The sequence below is a fragment of the Heterodontus francisci genome, chromosome 27 (genome assembly GCF_036365525.1).
Source record: "Heterodontus francisci isolate sHetFra1 chromosome 27, sHetFra1.hap1, whole genome shotgun sequence".
In the NCBI taxonomy this organism is placed as follows: Eukaryota; Metazoa; Chordata; class Chondrichthyes; order Heterodontiformes; family Heterodontidae; genus Heterodontus; species Heterodontus francisci.
In genome coordinates, this window is record NC_090397.1 from 58,344,103 (window position 1) to 58,365,612 (window position 21,510).

The 21,510-nt window shown below is 42.9% G+C and overlaps 1 protein-coding gene across 1 annotated transcript; it reads left to right on the plus strand.

Annotated features, from left to right (window-relative positions):
• The first annotated feature begins 1,231 nt into the window (after positions 1-1,231).
• slc35b4 (solute carrier family 35 member B4) lies at positions 1,232-19,954 on the plus strand. The gene is made up of 10 exons (XM_068059443.1): positions 1,232-1,478; positions 6,135-6,248; positions 6,821-6,923; positions 8,180-8,229; positions 9,182-9,263; positions 11,103-11,163; positions 14,166-14,275; positions 16,001-16,076; positions 17,154-17,223; positions 19,614-19,954. The coding sequence occupies exons 1-10, from the start codon at positions 1,402-1,404 to the stop codon at positions 19,849-19,851; spliced, it is 981 nt and encodes a 326-aa protein (XP_067915544.1). The 5' UTR covers positions 1,232-1,401; the 3' UTR covers positions 19,852-19,954.
• The last annotated feature ends 1,556 nt before the right edge of the window (positions 19,955-21,510 follow it).

A 21,510-nucleotide genomic window follows, 5' to 3' on the forward strand; every position in this document is an offset into this window, starting at 1 on the left:
CCTTATCAAATGCACTACATCTACTCTTTCCCATTGATCCACACTGCTTGTTACATCCTCAAAGAACTCTAATAAATTTGTCAAACACAATTTCCCTTTCACAAAACCATGTTGATTCTGCTTGATTGTATTATTATTTTCTAAATATCCAGGTACTACTTCCTTAATAATGGATTCCAGCATTTCCCCAATGACAGAAGTTAAGCTAACTGGCCTATAGTTTCCCTGCTTTCTGTCTCCTTCCTTTCTTGTTTAGGGGCGTTACATTTGCGATTTTCTAGTCTGCTGGGACCTTTCCAGAATCTAGGGAATTTTGGAAGATTACAACCAATGCATCCACTATCTCTGCAGGCACTTCTGTTAAGACACAAGGATGCAGGCCATCGGGTCCAGGGGACTTGTCAGCCTTTAATCCCATTAGTTTCCCGAGTACTTCTTCTCCAGTGACAGTGATTGTATTAAGTTCCTCTCTCCCTTTTAGCCTCTGATTTTCTACTATTATTGGAATGCTTTTAGTGTCTCCTCCCGTGAAGACGGATACTAAGTATTTGTTCAAAGTCTCTGCCATTTCCTTGTTTCCCATTACTAATTCCCCAGTCTCATCCTCTAAGGGACCAACATTTACTTTAGCTACTCTACTTTTTATATACTTGTAGAAGCTCTTAATGTAAGCTTTCATATTTCTTGCTAGTTTGTTCCTTCCTTCCTCATGTCCTTATCTAGCTTCCCAGTGAACGCCTGTATACTAGTCGCCTCAACAGTTCCTTGTGCTAGCGAGTTTCACATTCGAACCACTCTCTAGGTAAAGATGTTTCTGCTGAATTTTCTATTGAATCCAATAAATTCAATAGGGAATTCAGAAGGAACTTCTTTACCCAGGTTGGTTAGAATGTAAAACTTGCTACGACAAGGAATAATAAATTCTATAATTAAAGTACCTCCCAATCCCCTAAAACATAGGAAACAAAACAATTGATAGTTTTTGTTAAGTGTATTCACCTTTTAGTTGACTTCACATTTCATTCGCTTACTGTTGCCACAACAGTTCCCAAAACAGCTTGCAATGCTTCCTGGGAATCGTAGTTTTCTCTAAGCATAAACCAGGCTGTTTGCGCCGGCGCCATGCCTGCACTACAACTCCCGGCATGCACGGTGCCTGTAGTCTCACGGCGGTTACGTCCTGTCAGCAGAGAACTACAACTCCCGCCACGCACTGCGTGGGAAGCATGCGCAGTGGGACAGGATAGGATCGGAACGGGATGGCGGAAGGTGGAGGTGTCAGTTTTTTGTGCAGTGAGTGGAGAGGAAGGAGCAAGAAGTGAGTGGATTTCAGCAGCGGCCGAGCAGAGATATCTTACCCCCTTCTACCCTACCCTCAGACATCCCTAAACGAGGGGCAAGATGCACTCAGTCTTTGCCATTGGCCTTGTCTTCCTGGGCTGCACCAGTAACGTTGTGTTTCTGGAACTGTTGGTCAGGTGAGTGAGCACCAGGGATCTGGCCATTGCCTTTATTTAATGGTAGGTGAGCACCAGGGATCTGACTATTACTAAAGTAAAATACTGTGAATGCTGGAAATCTGAAATAAAAACAGAGAATACTGGAAATACTTAGCTGGTCTGGCAGCATTTTTAGAGAGAGAAACAGTGTTAATGTTTCAAGTCATGGAGTTATTTATTGTATAGAAAGAGGCCATTCAGCCCATCGAGTCCATACCGGCTCACTGCGGAGCAATCCAGTCCCTTTCCCCTGCTCGATCCCCATAGCCCTGCAAGTTTATTTATTTCAAGTGGCCATCCAATTTCTTTTTCAAATCATTGATTGAATCCACTTCCACCACCCTCGTGGGCAGTGAGTTCCAGCTCATTACCACTCACTGTGTAAAAAAACTCTCTCTCATATTCCCCCTGCATCTCTTGCCTAAACCTTCAATCCATGTCCCTCTAGTCCTTGTACCATCAGTTAATGGAAACAGTTTTCCCTTGTCTAACTTATCTAAGTCTATCATAATCTTGTACACTTCTATCAAATCTCACCTCAGTCCTTTGCTCCAGGGAGAACACCCCTAGCTTTTCCAACCTAACCTAGTAACTCAAATCCCCCATCCCTGCAACCAATTTGGTAAATCTCCTCTGCATCCTGTCAAGGACCTTCACATCCTTCCTAAAGTGTGGTGACCAGAATTGTGTACACTACTTTAGTTGGTGTCTAACCAGAGCTTTATAAAGGTTCAGCATAACTTCCCTGCTTTTGTACTCGATGTCTCTATTTATGAAACCCAAGATCCCATTTGCTTTGCTAACCACTTTCTTAATATGTCCTGCCACCTTCAAAGATGGCACATGCACCGCCACCCCCACCAGGTCCTCTGTTCCTGCACACTCTTTAGAACTACGCCATGAAGTTTATATTGCCTCTCCCTTCTGCCAAAACGCATCACCTCACTCTTGTCTGTATTAAGTTTCATCTCCACTTGTCTGCCCATTCTGCTAGCCTATCAATGTCCTGTTTCAGGCGCTTTGTATCATCCTCACTGTTTGCCACTCTTCCAAGTTTGGTATCATCGGCAAGTTTTGAAATTCTATTCCATTTCAAGATCCAAGTCATTTATACATAGTAAAAAAAAAAGCAGTGGTCCTAGCACCGACCCTTGGAAAACACCACTGTCTACCATCCTGCAGGCTGAAAAATAATCATTCATCATGGCTCGCTGTTTTCTGTCCTTGAGACAATTTTTTATCCAATTGGACACTGATCCTTCTATTCCATGAGCCTCGATTTTGTTAACTAGCCTGTTATGTGGTACTTTATCAAACTTTGTCAGGGTCTGTGACATTTCATCAGAACTGGGAAAAGATAGAAATGTAATAGGTTTTGAGTAAGTTAAGGTGGGGAAGGGTGGTAAAAAGGACAAAAGGGAAAGTCTGTGATAGGGTGGAGGGCTGGAGAGGTTAAATAACAAAAGGTTTTATGGTGCAAGGCCAAAGGGAGTAGTAATGGGACAAGTAAAGTTACAAAAGACTGGATTGCTCTACAGAGAGCTGGCATGGACTTAATGGGCCAAATGACCTCCTGTGCCATTATGACTCTAAAAGATGTGTCTAGAGGAAGTGTGAATGGCAGGATCCTGAATAGCTGTTGTCCAAAAAAAGAAATGAGGAAAAGTATCAAACCAGCAAAGGAAAGGAAACGGGGGCAGGGGTTATGATCTAAAATTGTTGAATAGTAAGCATGAGTGAGTCACATTGCTAGATTCTACATCTATTCATACACAGGCATCTGTCCCCTGCAGGCAAAAGGAACATGTCCAAGGCGTTGCACCTTTTTTGAATTAAACAAAAGCGTAGGGGACAATAGTTCCCTGGTGCAGTCTCCATGGCAATGCCTCGACCAAAATTGACTCGCCAACCAATCAGCACCCTTTTCTCATACAGTATAAAATTGTTGCCCTTCTTGTGTCTGTCCTGATGAGTGCACGATGAAAAGCTTTGACAGCATGTTGCTTTTTTTCAGCAATACTCAAGTTCTGTTCTAGCAAGTGACCATTTATATAAAGCCTTTTGCATCCTCAGGATGTCTAAATTAAGTTTAATATTGTGTTTGCGAGTGTGTGGAAGATTTTGTATTGGGACATTAGATCCATTGGCACCAACCTGCTGGACAATATTATCTTTGTGTAACCACATAATCTCTGGATAAGCACACAAACTCCTGAGACGTAACTTGCCAGATGAGACTTGCAGCTCAGTATTTCATGAGTGTAAATTGTACATGTGTGAACACTACGTAAGAGAATTTGCACAGCTTTTGCTGCTCTAGCAATCAAGTTGCTTTTAATATTGGAGTATGTTTGCTACAGTAATAATACTGTATAAGAAAGGGGAAATGGATAAGCTGGGTAACTGAAGTCTTGCTTGCATGATAGTCAAATCTCTAACTTTACAGGGATATGCTCTCAGTGAGGAGCCTCACCCACCAGGACAGCACTTAGTTAAATAAACCCTTTAGAGTCCATTAACCAGGTGCAATTAGTGAACATTTAGAAAGGCATGGGCTGTTCATGCTAGGTTAATCTAATGGAATACTTGGAGGGAATCCCAGAGTGTATAGATAAAGAGAATGCAGTGTATTAATTTGGTGAGATGCCACATAAGAGACATATTAAGAAAATTGAGGCACAGAGTAATAAAGGGAATTCAATTCTCCGTCCCACTCCCATTCTGACCTCTCTATCCTCAGCCTCCTACGCTGTTTGAATGAAACTCAACGAATGCTTGAGGAATGGCACCTCAACTATTGGGCACTTTACAGCCTTCCAGACTCAACATTGCATTCAACAATTTCACAGTTCCCTTTTTTTCAGATGGCAGCTGCTGGCAACGATTCTAATGTCATTTGCAGCTCCTCTAGAGCCATCTTTTTCTTCACTTGTCCCATTACCACCCCTTTTGTTTGCACCATCATCCCTTTTGTCATTTAATCACTCCTACCAGATAGGAAGCTACCCTATCAGAGCTCCCCTTTAGTTCTTTCTTCTCCCTTTCCCTGCCTCTGTACTTGCCTTTAACTTTTGCCAGCACTGATGATAGGTCATGGACATGTCCAGTTAACTCTGTTTCTGTCTCTACAGATGCTGCCTGACCTGCTGAGTATTTCTGACATTTTCTGTTTATATAAAAGGAACTGTAGCCACACAGATAAATGGCTCAGGAATGGACAACATGGCATAGTGTTAAAGGCATTTTTATTCCTTTGGACAGATGTGGGTACTGGTGAGCCACAAAGATCAATGCTGAGACTTCATTTGTTTTCATATCATATAACATGTGATTTGGACGTAAGCAGAAGAGGGCAGATTTCAATGTTTGTTAATACAATCAAATTAGGGAACTTGGCAAACTGAAGGAAAATGCAGTCACTTGCAGTAGAATCATAGAAGGTTTAAGGTGCAGAAAGAGTCCACTTGGCTCAGTAGGACGTAAACAGGCTAGCAAAATTGGCAGACAGGTGACAGACGCAGTTCTATGCGAAATAGTACATTTTGGGAGAAATGAATTGGCCCTTTAAGGTAAAACTGTTGCAGATCAGAGAGATCGAAAGATACGGAAACAGATCTAGAAAAGTGTGAGTGTAGGAAGCCGGGGCCATAAAAAAGGTAAATGGGATGTGGGGTTTCACACAGTGAGGAATTGAAATGCAAAAAAGTGATGTTGAAAGACATTGATAGGGTTACAGTTGGAGTATTATATGCAGTTCTGTGCTCCCCATTGTCAGAGGGATATTGGAGCCATGGAAGGAACACAGTGAAGATTCACAATAGTGATAAGAGGAATGAGTGGTTATAGTTTTGAAGAAAGGCTCAAAAATAACTTTTTTCACTGAAACTGAAGGAGATCTAATTAATTTTTTTTTAATTATGTAAGTTTTAAGAGAATAAAATGTGAAAGTGTGTTTTCATTGGTTAGAGAAACAGTAACAAGGGCCTTAGATGCAGGATTATCCCTAAAACAATAAGCAAGGAAATTAGAAAAAATGATTTCTCACACAGCATTATTAGAACATAGATCGCTTTAGCACAAGTAGCTATTGAAGCTGGTACAAAGGAGAATTGTAAAGCAAAAATACTAAGGGTTAAAGGTAAAGAGCATGGAAATGGAATTGGAGTAGATAGCTCCAGTTGGAATGCTAGAACCAGCACAGGCATGATGGGTGAATGGTCTACTTCTGTGCTGTTATTTCTATGATTAGTGTCAGAAGGTAAGAACGACCAGACCTGCTGAGAGTAGTTTGGAGATGTCTGGGGCAAACTGTAAGCAGTTTCTAGCTCCCCAGTCGAGTATGAAAGCTGAGACCTCAAGAGGCTAATTCCATTTATATTGACCATCTTGTTGTATATGATAGCCTCAAGCCAGGACGTTTATTTGTCCACTGCAGACGTTTTTGGTTGGTCATTCAGTTAGGCTTTGAACCGCGTCTTATAATTTGTTGTTGCTGTTTAGTTTGAATTGTGTGATTCTGTGCCATTTCCTTGTAGGAGAAACCTTTAAAATAAAAAGTTAAACTGGTGGAATTAGCTGTTAAATTAACAACTGTGTTAAACTCGTAATTTAAAAGAAATAATTTTATTTCTTCAGGGATTTTCCAGGATGTGGGAACATCGTGACTTTTGGACAGTTCCTGTTCATAGCATTGGAGGGTTTAATCTTTCAAGCTCACTTTTTTACGAAGCCCCGGGCAATTCCTTTAAGGTACTGGAGAAATTCCGTTGTTAGAGGAGTGCTGGTCTGTGTAAATTAGCATCGTCTCAGGGTTAGCAGAATCCATGCTTCAGAATACTCCATGTTTTCAAATTCTTCCATGACCTTGCCCCTCCCTGTCTTTGTAAACTAATCCAGCCCTACAACTCTCTGAGATCGCTGCGTTCCTCCAATTCTGTCCTCTTGCACATCCCTGATTTTAATTGTTCTCACCATTAGTGGCTGTGCCTTCAGCTGCCTAGGCGCTAAGCTATGAAATTTCTTCCCTTAAGCTCTCTACCTCACTGTAGAGCATGAAGGTTTGTGTCAAAATCATCAGCGCTGGGTTGTCCTGATTAGAACCTGCCTCACCAGTGTTGGGGTTGGTGTCGGTGGTTCCCCCTAAGAACTGCGCAGAGAAGTTTCCGGGCCTCTTGTCTTTTTTTTTTCTTCTACTCCTCAGGAGCATTTCTTTCATTTTTTTTCTTTCGATTCCATTTGAATCTTTACTGGTGTTCGCCCTCAGTAATCTCCGTGGATTAAGCTCCAGCCTCTCACTCTTTTCCCTTTTCTTATTCACACAGGAAGTATTTCATCATGGTCTCCATGTTTTTCGTAGTGAGTGTGGTCAATAATTATGCACTCAACTTCAACATCCCGATGCCTTTGCACATGATCTTCAGATCAGTAAGTGACACACACTCACTGAGGTGTTTTCTGTCCTATCAATGTGAAAACAAATAACTAAACTAAAGCATGCGACAGTATAAAAGCCTTGTGTTCCAAAACTGTACATGTATCATTTACCAACTACATACAGCGAAGATAGGTAGTAAATGAATAAGGCCATACAGCCTTGCTGCTGTTCGCCTTGTACCTTGGTATCAGTATGGACTTAACCTGAATATAGGTGACATTTTCCACTGATGGTTTATACAATTTCTGTATGATGTCCAGTTGTAATAAATGTCTAGGAGCTCTATCTTGCTTTGTTGCAATATTGTACAAGCTTGAGCACTTTATTCCACAAATGATGTGCCTGTGTTTTCAATGAGACTGTGGCCAAAATGTTTCCACCCAGTGCTGACTAATCTCCTCTTGCAGTCTTCAGTCCTGGTCTTAATCAGATTATTTAATTTACTCTCCATTCAACCTGAAAGCAGTTACTCCATCCCCAAGGCATCAGTTTCACAGATATGGCTGTCTCTCGTCTGCCCCACCTCCCCGAAATACCTCATCCAAGCATGAAGCTGGACAGTGAGCGGCGGCAGGATATTCTGTAATGGAGAGGGCCGCAGCGAAGCTCAATGCTGTGCTCATCCTGCACTCGCACACAGCACAGGCCGCTGCATGCATTAAACAGTAAATGTTCTAGTCCATAAAGCCTGCCACGCACACTCATGATGGTCGGACCATCATGACTAAACACTTCCTAACCCCTCCCCCACAGCCATGTAATCACCTAGGAGAGGCAATAAAAACCCGTCGTGATGGGGGGTGGAAACCCTGGCTGATTTTCCTCTCCTTGACCTTTTCCCCTGGTTTTCTAAAGCAAAGTGACAGCAGTGGAACCACCATCACCTGCCATATTAGGAGGACCCCACCACTCATGGATGATTGAAAGTCTCCAAATGCTGGTCTTGTATATATGGTGCAACAATACCTTTATTTATTGGAATGAAGGCAAATACCAAAAGAAACACCAGATACTCCCGTCATCTTGAGGTTTTATTCCAAAAAGATGTTGGTGGTAATCAGGAAAGCAGATCATTGGAATGCGGATAATGAAGGCCCCAATAACTGTAAATGGCCTTTATCTGTTCTGTGAAATCTGTCCTAACCCCTTTAGTTTAATGACAATTAATTATTTAATGCCAGCTCCTGGAGCTGATGAAGGAATTATGCAACTAGAGTTTGCCTGATGTCATACTTTTGTTTTTCAGGGCTCTCTGATAGCCAGCATGGTATTGGGAATTATCGTTTTAAAGAAAAGGTAAGTTATTAATGCTGTGTCTGTTGTCTGCCTGTGTTTTGATCAGCTCAGCATTAACTGCAAAGCTGTAGACAGAAGCAAGTGAAGAGTGAAGGTGATTGGAATAGATATGTGGCAAAGCTGACCTTGGCACTAGCTGACAGTGCAAAGCCTGGAGAATTGGTACAATAAACCGGGAATGAAGAGAGACTCAGGGTGGTGCTCGGTTAAAGAAATGCATGAAAGGAAACAGAGGGCTGGCATTAAGGCAGGGCCTCTCAGATCTTCCTAAAGTGAGTCACAACCAGTGAAGTGTAATAGCTGTTGTAATGTAGGGACATGTAGCACCCAATTTGCATACTGTACGGTCCCGTAAACAGCAATCTGTTTTAGTGATGTTGGATGAGGGATAAATATTAGGATACTATGTTCATTAAGGAGGAAAACCTGCCGTCCTTACCCAGTCTAGTCTATATGTAACTCCAGTCCCACACCAGTGTGATCAACTCTTAACTGCCCTCTGATGTGGCCTAGCAAGCCACTCTGTTGTATCCAACAGTTAAGTGCAATGATTGGAGAAGGCTCATCACCTTCCTGAGGGCAACTAGGAAATGCTTAATAAATACCAGTCTTGCCAGTAATGCCCACAGCCTGAGAATTACAAAAATCAAAAGATTGGGTCTGTTGAGCTCAGTGGCCATTTTCCTATCCTGAGTGCATAACTTCTGCAGGGCTTGCTGAATTGGCCCGGCCCCTTTAACTCGGGGCTCCTAGTACCTGTGGAACAACGGAAGCACCTAACCCATGGTGTGGTTCGGGGGTCATTCTGTAGTGCGAGCTGGAGAATTCCAATGCAGACCCATGTTGCAAAAAACTATTAACTCATTCTGCAACCAGTATCACTATAAGTAGTTTTAAAACTGTAAATTGGTCCATTGTTAAACTAGATTCTGTGCTTTTCTCTCCTTCACAGGTACAATGTTGCAAAGTACATTTCAATAGCTCTGGTTTCTTTGGGGATTTTTATCTGTACGTTCATGTCGGCAAAACAAGTGGTAAGACAGAGGTTTATTTATTGAAACTTTTGCACAACAGTTTATTTGGAATTCGTGGCCTGAAAGAGTGGTGGAAGCAGATTCAATAATGACTTTCAAAAAGGAATTGGATATATACAGCAATAATAAGCTGCATTTATACAGCACCTGTAATGTAGTAAAATAAAATCCCAAGGCGCTTCACAGGAGCATTATCAAACACTCGAGAAGGAAAAATTTGAAGGGTTACGGGAAAAGAGCAGGGCCCAGAGGGACTAATGGGTCTTTCAAAGGATTGTAACAGGCAAGTTGGGCTGAATGGCCTCCTGTGCAGTAAGATTCTATGACAGAAAATTTGATGCATTGCTGTGTATTTGACACAGAACTGCATAATTTATGAAAGGTGCTGGATAGACGGTTTAATCAAATGAAATAATACCTACAACCCAGGTTAAGCAGATACATCTTTACACCCTCTTAACAAGAAGGTGTGTTTGTGTGTCCTGTCACTAATAGTATCACAGAGGAAGTGAATGTGGTGCGCACACAAGATTTTTGTAGTGTATGTTTGAAACTTCACACATTTGCTGCCCTGCACTTTGAACATCTGCAAAACATGATTCTCTGTTGCAGCTCAGGTGCCAGTTGCTACTGTGCAGTGACCCTCAATCCTTGCTCAACAGGGTCACGCCATTTAGTTACCTTATTAATCCTCTGTCGCGCTAATGCCTGTTTGATTGGTTAACTATCCAATTTATCTTTCTTCCCCATGAACCCCCCTCCCTTTCCTGTATGAATAACGGATCAGTCATTCCGTTAACTGGAAATTTGTGTGTGTGTGTGCGTGTGTGCGCGCGCTTTTACAGCTGCGTTTGGACTCTGTGTGCATGTCTCTATAGCTGAGTGCTTGAACAGCAAGGGCTTATCTGAGACTAACAGACTTGCCCTGAAGGTAGGAAATTAGAAACATAAAGAACCAGGAGCAATCACCATGACCTATTGAGTCACGCATGAAGTTGGAAAGCTCTTACACATCCATCAATTATTTCTCTGATGAATATTTATTACATTCACCCTTGAACTTGCTGATGCTCTCTGCCTCTCACCTGGGCAGCCTGTTTCATATATTTACTGCTGAGTAATTAATCTAAGCTGTCCACCTTCCCTGTTCTGCTTTTCAGTCTGTTCTTTCCACCCCATTCCCTCTTATAGAATTTGTGCCATTGGGGCACAAGCTAACTGAGCAGTCAGCAATTGCAGAACAACACCCCGCCGCAGTGAAAAATCAGGCCCTATTATCCATCCTTCCCGATTTTTCCTTTTTGGAATCGGGTGGGAATATAGGGGTGGCTGGTCCCTAACCACCAGTTTTCCACCTCTGCTGACCTCTTGGTGTTCTAATCGGCAGCTATGTGAGTGTATGCTCTAGCCAATGTCCCTGGATAACAGTGAGGAGAACCCTGGTTGGCTTTATCCTCCACCACTCCCACCCTGCATTTGTAGGCCATGGCAGCTGAGGCCAATTGCAGCGTCCCTACCATTGTCCCACTGAGCTCAGCTAAATAAAAGGACTGAAGATCCTTCATAGTTTGTACAACCTGGAACCACACATGGTACAATTACACACATATGCTGAGCTGCAGCTCCGTGGGTGCCAACAATCCACTGGCACCTGACCCAACTGGTCGTTCTTCAGGTGTAAGGTGGACAATGTTGACAGTCTACTGAATCAAGAGGCCATTAGGGAGCTTGGTAGGTGCAACTTAGATGAGCTGCTGCTCCTCATTACGATTCGGGCTCTTATTTTGTCTAACTCTATACAACTACAGTTGCCATCGTTAATTTTCGTTTGTATTTCAGTCTTCACATACAAGTGTGTCTGATGATGACAGCTCCAATGTATTTATTCAGTGGCTAATAGGTAAGACAATACATTTCGGTGGACTTTGGTTTCAATTGCACACGTAAATTAAGGGGAAGGTAGCTAAGTACATGAGGGAGAAAGGATATAAGGATATGCCAATGTGGTTAGATGAAGTGAGGTGGGAGGAGGCTCGTATGAAGCATGAAGACAGGTATGGACCAGTTGGGCTGAATGGCCTCTCTCTGTTTGTAACTTCTATACAGGATATTCTGTACTGTCTTTGCTTGGGCTTTGAGTTTACCAAGAATTGTGCCTTAAGTCTGAATGCTTGCCTGTATCTACAAAGCTTGGATTTATGTCCTCATAGAGTTAGTTCAGTTGGGGCCTCGGGATTAGAAAAGTGGTAAAGTCGATCAGTATTCCTGCTGCTGATCATTGTCCAGTAGCCCCCTGTTGGGTGTGGACCGATTGAACTTGGCTCAGATGCTCCAGTCAGCTGTCAACACTGCCTCGCTTGCAACACAGGAAACAAAATAGCCCCTTGGTCAAGGGGCTAGAGAACTGTTGGCATCTGTGGACCACACATGCACCCAGAGTGTTCCAGTACTTCTGACCAAAACTGTAATCAGGCCATTTTTGTCCTGCAATGTTACACCCACTAGTGTTCTAGATGCTGGGCTGAACCCTGAAGTGGAAAAGTGAGTCTTAATCCTCTTGGTGGGGCGGGGGGTGGAATTAGCAACATTTCTGTCTACGATTGTTGCTCCAGCCACATACACAAAGGTAAGCAGTGTGTACTATTCAACCCTAACCTGACCAACTACTTTCTAATTATAAATTAAGCTTATTTATCACACAGTTGAATTGTGTTCCTTTCCCTTCAATTTATTTGCCTCACTTCATCAATCATTAGTTTTATTACATTTCTCCCAATTTCTTCATTTAACATAGTTGATTTCATCAACAGCAACTTGTATTTATATAGCACCTTTAACATAGTAAAACATGCCTAACACTCCTGTGAAGCACCTATCAGACATAAACTTGATGCCAAGCCACGCAAGGAGATATTAAGACAGGTGACGAAAACATTGACCCAAGAGGTAGGTTTTAAGGAGTGTCTTGGAGAAGGAGAGAGAGGTCGGGAGGTTTAGATCTTGGGACCTAAGCAGCTGAAGTCGAGGAAGACCAAGGATAGACAATGTCCAGAGTCGCTTATGCCAGAAAAGGGTACAAATGACTGAAGCAACAAGGCTAGTTCAGAACTGACAACAATGGAGTGAATTCATTCAGACCCATGCCCACTGCTGAGATGATGGATGGAAATTTAATTTGTTGCTTAATAGTTTGAATGAATCAGTCATATTGGATTGAGTTGCCTGTCCAAGAGCATGCTGAGAAGTTGGCTTCTCAATCGGGACCATCAAAAGGATCAAAGCTGTACGGATTGGAACACGGTGACATTGCACATTTAACTTTAAGCTACAGAAAGAAAATCCTCACATTGCATTATTCCAGTTCTGCTGCTGTATCGTGTATCAACCATTTCTTTGAGGATCTTTTGATTGTTTCAGTAGATTTTGATGTAAGTTCTGAAGAATGAATAGTTTTCACTCGGTGAGATAGATTAGATACGGTGTAAGAGTTTCTCTATTCTATCCTAATAAGGTACCTGAACCCCTAATCTTAGAGTTGCACCTGTACGACAGCCATTTCCATTTCTTACCCCAGGCATCCTCATGGCATATTAAAGTGAGGGATCCCCCGATTGTTCATTGGAGAAATGCACTGCCCAGTGTACTGAACCAGAGAGACCAGGTAGGTCATAGGTTCAAGCCGTGTTCTGTACTGTATTAGCTGCTCTTGGCTGTGGCAGCAGTTGAAGCACCTTGGTTGGCCCCAGTATCCTACTGCTAGTTAGGGTTCTTGCTGTTCGTTGGTATCCCTGTGGGAAATGTGCACATCAGGTGAGGGCAAGACTGAGGCTGCGGTGTGATCCATAAACTTCAGCTCATCCAAAGTTCTGCTGCCCGTGATCTAACACGTGTTCACTCCTGTACTTGCTGACCTACATTGACTCCTGGTTAAGCAACGTCTCGATTTCAAAATTCTCATCCTTGCTTACACATCCCTCCATGACTTTACCCTTTCCTATCTCAGTAACCTCCTCCAGCCCTACAACTCTTAGACATCTACGCTCCTCCAACTCTGACCTCTTGTGCACACCTGATTTTAATCGCTCCACCATTGGCAGCCGTGCCTTCAGCTGCCAGGGCAATAAACTCAGGAATTCCCTCCCTAACCCTTTCTGCCTCTCTATTTCTCTTTCCTTCTTTAAGACACTCCTTAAAACCTACCTCTTTGACCGAGCTTTTGTCCATTTGCCCTCATATCTCCTTATGTGGCTCGGTGTCAAATTTTGTTTGATAATGCTCCTGTGAAGTGTCTTGGGACATTTTACTATGTCAGAGGTGCTATATAAATGCAAGTTGTTGTTGCTCCAACTGTGAGCCTCCCAAGGGCAAATTCCCTGCTCAAGTTCACAGGCTGGTTTCTCGGATAATTGAATGGCTGCTGTCTGAGGAGCCAGGCTTCAGCAATAACTTCAGGAGATGAGGGGAGAAAATGGAGTTAGGTGGGGGAGGCATAGAACAAAAACAAATGTGGCCTGCTTTAGAGAGCTTCAAATATTGATGATCAACAGCCCTTGTATATACAAATTAATGGGCACATGGGTTTGAGCCTTTTAATATGTGCCCCCCCACTACCCCCCCCCCCCCCAAGTGCTTGTGCGTCCATGTAGGCAAAAGCATGGACACCCCATTGTAGCCTGCAAATTTTTAAAAAAGGTTTCCATAGACACTCAATGTCAAAGACTGTCCAAGATTTTAGGATTTCAAAGACTTTTCTAACTGATCAACACCACTCGTGTGTCTTAAAAGACTTCATCCACTGTTAGCTTGGTGTTCCACCCACAATTTGCCTCCTGTGGCAGTGTTAAACTTCTCCTTAGACTGCTCTAAAGCATTAATGAGGTTGTGTATTTTTTCTTCCTTCAGGTATTGTTATGCTGACCTTTGCACTTTTCATGTCAGCCAGAATGGGCCTCTTTCAAGAGACATTATATAAGCAGTATGGGAAGCATTCCAAGGAAGCATTGTTTTATAATGTGAGTAATGTTTTTGACACCAGTGATAGCTTGCTTCTGGTTTAGGCGAAACATTGAGAAGAGTGGACAAAATGGACCTTGCTACTATAAAAGTCTTAGTTAGAGGCTTTGACTTTGGCCACATTTATGGCCTACAGTTCCAATAAATCTTCATTTTTCCTGATTAATAAAACAAACTGAACTTGTGAAACGTCGCTGAACCTCAAGAGGTCCTTTCCACTCCCACTTTTATAATTATAACCATAATTATTTTAAGAAACAAAATATAAGTTGCTATAACGATAGACCAAGTGAGTGTTGGGATAGTCCTAGGCATTAACACACACAGTCCTTGTTTATCCAGGAATTAAATTCAATGTTAACACAATCTCCAGGACAAAATGCCATTTATTCAAACTTAAATGAGAGAAAGGGAATAGATAGTTACAGTTTATTTGATTTGGTTCATGCAATGATTATCCCGTTGTGTTTTCACAGTTGCACAAGTCAAACTGGAATGCCATTTGCACTAGGTAGGCGTTTGCAGAGCCCCATATCGCTCATAAAGTGCAAGTTAGGCAGTTTTGACTGCTATTCATTTCCTACTGTATGAGGATGTGACAACCTTTGGTAGCACAGCAGATGTTGAATAGATTACACTGCTATCATCTCCCAAAGGCTGGGTGATTCCATTCAAACAGTCCTCACAGATTTGCTAATTATTGCTGTTGGATCTAACTGCAGCTCACTGCAACCCCTTCAGGACAGATAGATCATGGCCGCTGGTGCTATGCAGGGGTCAGTCCCCTCCTGCATCTGTACACCTTGGAATGATCCCGAAGTGCATGTGTGGTGGTGGGGGTGCATTATGGAATGAAGAAGAGAGACAGGCTAACTACCGTGTATAGTTTTCATTCTTAAAATAATGAGCACCCTCCACACACCATAATTCTGCAGATCTACTTGGCTTCAGTCAAGATGATGTCTTGGGCCTTAATACAATGTGGGATTTGGCGACCCTGTGTGGCATTGCCTATCTGCCACATGATCTTTTTATGTACATGTTCCACATGTGGTATCCCAGAACCTGTTGAATTAGATCACCTCTGATTGTAGGTTTAAGTCCCACTCAAGAAGCTTGAGTACATAATCCAGACTGAAGCTTCAGAGGCATACTGAGGGAATGCTGCACTGTCGGAGATGTCAGCTTTCGCATGAGATGCTAAACACAGGGCCCACCTACCTCTCAGGTAAACGTAAAAGATCCCATGGTACTGTTTTGAAGACGAGCATGGGGGGGTGGAGGGGGCGGTGTTCTCACTGGTGTTTTTGCCAGTATTTAACCCACAACCAACACCTCAAACAGACTTATCCAGCCATTATCTCATTGATGTTTCTGAGACTTTTCTGTGTGCAAATTGGCTGCCACATCTACATTCCAACAGTGACTACATTTCAAAAAGTACTTCATTGACTGTGAAGCACTTTGTGGCTTCCTGAGGTCCTTGATGATGCTCTTGCAGCTTTCAGATAGAGGCTTCCCTGCGATTGTCTCTTTCTGATCAGTTTGGGGCATTTTGTACTTTTCTGATGTCTCTCTGAAACCAAGGCTGCAAGCATCCACTAGAGAACACATGAGACAGTTTCGGCTAAAGCCAACTTTTTACTCAGGCTGTCTCTAAATGTTCTTAGGTCAATCATATGCTCACTGTCTGTTACTTAAGCATTGCCTTTCTCTCCACTCAGCATTTCTTGCCATTACCAGCCTTCCTCTTATTTGCCTCTGACATTTACAATCACGGAGTTCTCTTCAGCCAATCCAGTGAGTGCCTTTTGGAAAAAAAAATGTTTGCACTTTAATCTGTTTTCTAAATTAAATTTCTGTTTGTATGTAGACAATGATGTGTATGAAGTTGAATGCTGATGTTTGTTGCACCAGGGAAGGAGACTCCCTGAGTGGAGTAAGTGTTACAGGGGTGTCCTTGGATGCGACAGAGCAGGGGCAGGTGATGGCTGGATTTCTGCTCTCAACCTGAGCTACGTCTGGTGGGAAGGCACAGCAGGGAAATTGGAACATCTGGTGAGAGGGAAAGTTGAAGAGGAGAGGCACCCCTGAGTAGACACTACTGCCACCTGGGAGTGAGTTACAGACTGGCAACTTATCAAGCGGTCCAGATGGTTGATAAAAAGAATAATTATGGATACCCAGGTGTGAACTACATAATTAATTGGGTTTGGGTAGTTTATATATGGAATAACAGATACCATGGAGTGAGTTACAGGTTGGAATTGAATCGAAGGTTTGATTAGAGTTAGATCACACTGCGCAGTTCTGGCCGCTATATTACAAAAAGGGTATAGGAGTACTGGAGAAGTTGGAAAAAAAAAATTAGCAAGGATGATACCAGAACTAAGAGGATACAAATATCAGGAAAGACTGAACAGGTTGAATTATGAAGGGGTTTAATATGATGGCATAACAAAGATGTTTCCACATATGGGTGGCGTCCACAATCAGAGGCCATAAATATAAGATGGTTGCTAATAAATCCAATAAGGAATTCAGGAGAAAGTTTTCTACCCAGTGAATGGTGAGAACGTGGAATGCAAGGAGTGGTTGAGGTGAATAACACAAATGTATTTAAAGGGAAGCTAAAGCAATATGTAAGTGAGAAAGAAATGGAAGGATATGTTGGTAGCGTGAGATGAAGTAGAGTGGGAGGGAACTTGTGGAGCATAAAGACTGGCATAGATCTTTTGAGCTGAATAGCCTGTTTCTATGCTGTAAAATTCAATGTATGCGTTTGCCATTGTCATCTTGTATGTCCATATACTGTTTAAAAATCTGATGTAGGTGTGTGACACTGCAGGTTTTTTTTATATCATATTTCCCCCACAGAACAGATTGAAGTCCTAGGAATGACTGTACCAATCATGTGGTTTTACCTGGTGATGAATGTTCTAACTCAGTATCCTTTCCCACATCGAGAGTTCATTCTGATACCTCAGTAACTGTCTTCGATAAAATGGAATGTGTCTCCCACCCCCTGGGATCTAGGTTTGGAGCTTTGGTCCCTGATCACAGGAATAAAATAGGAATTTCTGCCTGGTAATTAGATGGAATTAAAAATTGTGTCAATCTCCTCCTATCTAACACACCTCTTTAACTTTATATATGGCAACACTTGCCTTTACCTCTCCCAAATCTCTTTCTCATCTCCGTTCCTACCTGTCCCAAAGTAGAGAGCTTATTTTCTGCAATAGCTTTACCTTCCATATGGTCAGCTCCTGTGTTATACCAAGGTTCTAGTCTCTGCCCTCTCTTCCTCATTCATGTGGTGCCTCTATCTACAATCCAATAATAGCTGCAAGCATTGGATCGATTTCTGTAGTGTGCACAATACTCAGGTTTACCTCTTGTCTTCTTTAATGAGCATTGAGCATCAAGGCCTAGATGGGCCACAACTTTCTCCAGCTAAACATTGGTACGAATGAACACATCTTCCCTGGTTCTCACCAGCAACTCTGCACCTTAGTCCCCAGTTCCATCCCCACTTCCAACTTGCTCATTTAGACTGAATCCATCAGTGCACAGGTTCAGGAGTCCACACCACTCCCCACTTCCCCTTCCTGGCTCTTGGAAATGTCCCCCCCTTCCTGTGAAGTAGTTTAACCCCCTATCCTAATTCACATGCTTTCTCAATTACAGAAATAAAACAATTCTTTCACCCCTGTGCAAGTTTAGTCTGTTTGGCCCTGAGCTAATTCCTGCATCAAGTCAATCACTAAGACTGCCTACTCCCACCTGCAAAATGTCATCTGCTTCCATCATTATATGCCTGAAATGCCCATTCATTTCTTCCTACCTCTAGGCTTGTGTCCTCTCAAAATCCACTCTAGACAAGCTCCAAATGACAGACTTTTCTGTCTACTCGCCATCGGACCTGTGCTCCCCAAACTCTATTGATTATCAGTTCTGCAAAGCACTCATTTGAAAATCCCATCCACATATCTCTCCAATTACCTCTGCAATCTCCACCAGCTCTGCATTCCACCATGCACCCTCCACCCTTACTGATGTTCATCCTTCCTCTCATTCCTGAATCAATGGCAATGCATTCAAATGTCATATTCTACACCTCTGGAATTCTTTCCAAGCCCATCCACCTTGATGAATCTCTCTCCAACTTTAAAAGCCTTATCATAGCATCCCTCTTTGTCTGCTTCCCCTAATCTTTCCCCTTCCCACTCTTGATGTCCAGTCTGCTCAGTGTGTGACCTTTGCGTTAAAGCCACTAGCCTGGATTTTCCTAACAAAATTAGTTTGATGTCATTGATCCTATTTATGCCAAATGAAAGATCAAGGCTGCTGTTTTAAGTTTTTGGAGAAACCGTGGTTGGTTTCCTTTAACCCAAGCTCAATTGTACCGAAGTAACTGCTATCCAGGCTGGGGCTACTACCTGACTGCTGAGATCAAGCACGACAGAGCTTAGAAATAGCTGCTGGTGATATTAACATGTTTGTACACCATTCCTCTGTTGCTATTTTAATGCTTATATTATCCCACTCATTTTAAATAGGGTAATGTCTCCTTTAATATGTCATCTGAAAACATTAAGTGTTCAGCAGTCTGTAACTAAGGGCATTGTGGTAAACCTTTATAAACTTGCTGCAGCTGGAATATTGTGTCCAATTCGCAGCGCCATACTTTAGGAAGGATGTCAAGGCCTTGGAGAGGCTGCAGTGGAGATTTACCAGAATAGTGCCAGGGATGAGAGACTTCAGTTATGTGGAGAAACTGGAGAACCTGGGTTGTTTTCCTCAGGGCAGATAAGGTGAAGGGGAGATTTAATGAAGGTGTTCAAAATTATGAGGGGTTATGATAGAGTAGATAGGGAGAAACTGTTTCCACTGGCAGAAGGGTTAGTACTAGACTACAGGGCAGCAACTTGAGATAATTGGCAAAAGAATCCGAGGGGAGATGGGAATTTTTTTATGCACTTCCTGGAAAGAGGGTGGAAGCAAATTCAATAGTAAATTTCAAAAGGGAATTGGATAAATATTTGAAAAAGAGAAACTTGCAGAAATTTGGGGAAATAGCAGGGGGAGTGGGACTAAGACACAATAGGGGTGAATGACCTGTGTTGTATGAGCCTAACTTCTAGCGAAGCTGTGGTTGAAGTGCCACACATCTTCTTTAAATATGATTTGCTTTTCAATAAATACTCCTGACAGTCAAATGAAATTCAAGAAATGGGTTATTCCCAGATGAAGACCAGTTTGTAAGGGAGTGGAAGAGTCTAGTTATGTGGCGGTTTAACGGTGTCGTTTCCTTTCCTTAACCTTTCACCTCTTCAGATATGTTTGCATCCGTGGTGTGTTTATCCTCACGACAGAGTGCACATCCCTGACGGTCACACTCGTTGTGACACTTCGCAAGTTCATCAGTCTAATCTTCTCCATTGTTTACTTCAAGAACCCCTTCACCTTCTGGCACTGGATTGGGACATCTGTGGTCTTTGTTGGGACCCTCATGTATGCCGAAGTTTGGATAACCTTAAAGCCACTGCTCCACATAAAGAGAAAAGAGCAATAATTCTCTCTAGAACAGTGGAACCAGGTTCAGGAATTCAGGCCTTTTAGAAAGGTCAGCGACTATCAAGTTGAATAAATTTTCATTCTTTTCTTTCCCATGAAAACTCTATTTTTGTAATTGTGTAACTTGTCTCCTCCCTTATTCCCTTTGTGACCTTCAATCTGACCATGTCTCTTCTGTCTGGTGGATTTGAAGTAGCTGCCATCAAAAAGGCACTGAGCTATGTGAGGCCCTGCTAAAATAATGCTTAGAAGTAGCATAGTAATGGGTTTTAAAAAAATTTGGTGCTGTGACTGTTTTTAGTTTTGGCTGCAAACTGCGGCTCCATAGCACCACTGGTTTCAGCGCCATGGGCGCTGGGTGCCAAAAATAATGGCTGGGTGTCCACGTTTGACAGCTTCCGGCACCACCCGCACGATCATCATGTTTTAAAGGGCAATAGCGCGGGCTCAGGTCCACATGCCAGAAGCGTGCAGAGTGGGCAGTTCATGACTTCATTCGGCATCTAACTCTGATTTGGCCCCTGATCTGACATTTTGGACTGCGTTGGTCCTGTTAACGCCCTCTGTTAAGCACACATAACTGAACATGTGTGTGCTGTTTAAAGGCATCGCCATTCAACTTTCAGGTGAGGTTTTTTTTTGCTGCAGAGTTGGTGGAAGTACTGTGTTGTTGAAGAAGTTGACAAGATTTTCAGTCAGAAGGGAGTGGTGCTGGAACCTTGGAAGGAGTGAAAAGGCTTCTGAGGGAACCACTTGCCAATCGTTGGGACTGTAGTTACAGTTCCTCTTGTGCTGCATCATAGCAGGGAGATAGAGCAGAGGCAACAGAGAGGAGGAGCTGTTCACAAAGGGAGGAGGCATTTGGAACATCATCACTCCAGACGGGCTGTCGGTGAGTGTCTCATTAGATTCTGGTTCCCCTGAAAAAAAATCACCGGAGCACTATTGCTGCACATTTCCCCATCTTTCCATCCTATTTTATAGATATTTATAGCATTCTCTTGGCCCAAATCCAGAAATAAGTTGCCAACAAATCCATTCCATACCAGCATTATCTAGCAACACTTCTAATAATACATCCACTGTTCAGCCTTCTACTATCCCTTCATGCCTGTCTTGCGGCCTGTGCCAGATCTAATGCTCCTACCCCAGTGACTGCAGCACTGGTGCATAACTGGTGGAAGGCTGCTGAGTTACAGTGGGGGAGACTGCAGATGGCCTTGCAAGATCCCGTCGAGCAGGTGAGGTGAAAGTGACTGCTCTTGACATCAAGGCAGCATTTGATCGAGTATGGCATCAAGGAGCCCTAGCAAAACTGGAGTTAATGGGAATCAGGGGGAAAACTCTCCACTGGTTGGAGTCATACCTAGCGCAAAGGAAGATGGTTGTGGTTGTTGGAGGTCAATCATCTCAGCTTCAGGACATCACTGCAGGAGTTCCTCAGGGTAGTGTCCCAGGCCCAACCATCTTCAACTGCTTCATTAATGACCCTCCTTCAATCATAAGGTCAGAAGTGGGGATGTTCGTTGATGATTACTTAATGTTCAGCACCATTTGCGACTCCTCGGGTACTGAAGCAGTCTGTGTAGAAATGCAGCAAGACCTGGACAATATCCAGGCTTGGGCTGATAGGTGGCAAGTAACATTTGCGCCACAT

Bases quoted from the DNA above. Each gene is read 5' to 3' on its own strand.
- slc35b4 (XM_068059443.1), top strand. From the start codon at position 1,402: ATGCACTCAGTCTTTGCCATTGGCCTTGTCTTCCTGGGCTGCACCAGT. The intron at 6,924-8,179 runs GTAAGTGACACA...TTTGTTTTTCAG, and splicing joins TGCACATGATCTTCAGATCA to GGCTCTCTGATAGCCAGCAT. The intron at 9,264-11,102 runs GTAAGACAGAGG...TTTGTATTTCAG, and splicing joins TCATGTCGGCAAAACAAGTG to TCTTCACATACAAGTGTGTC.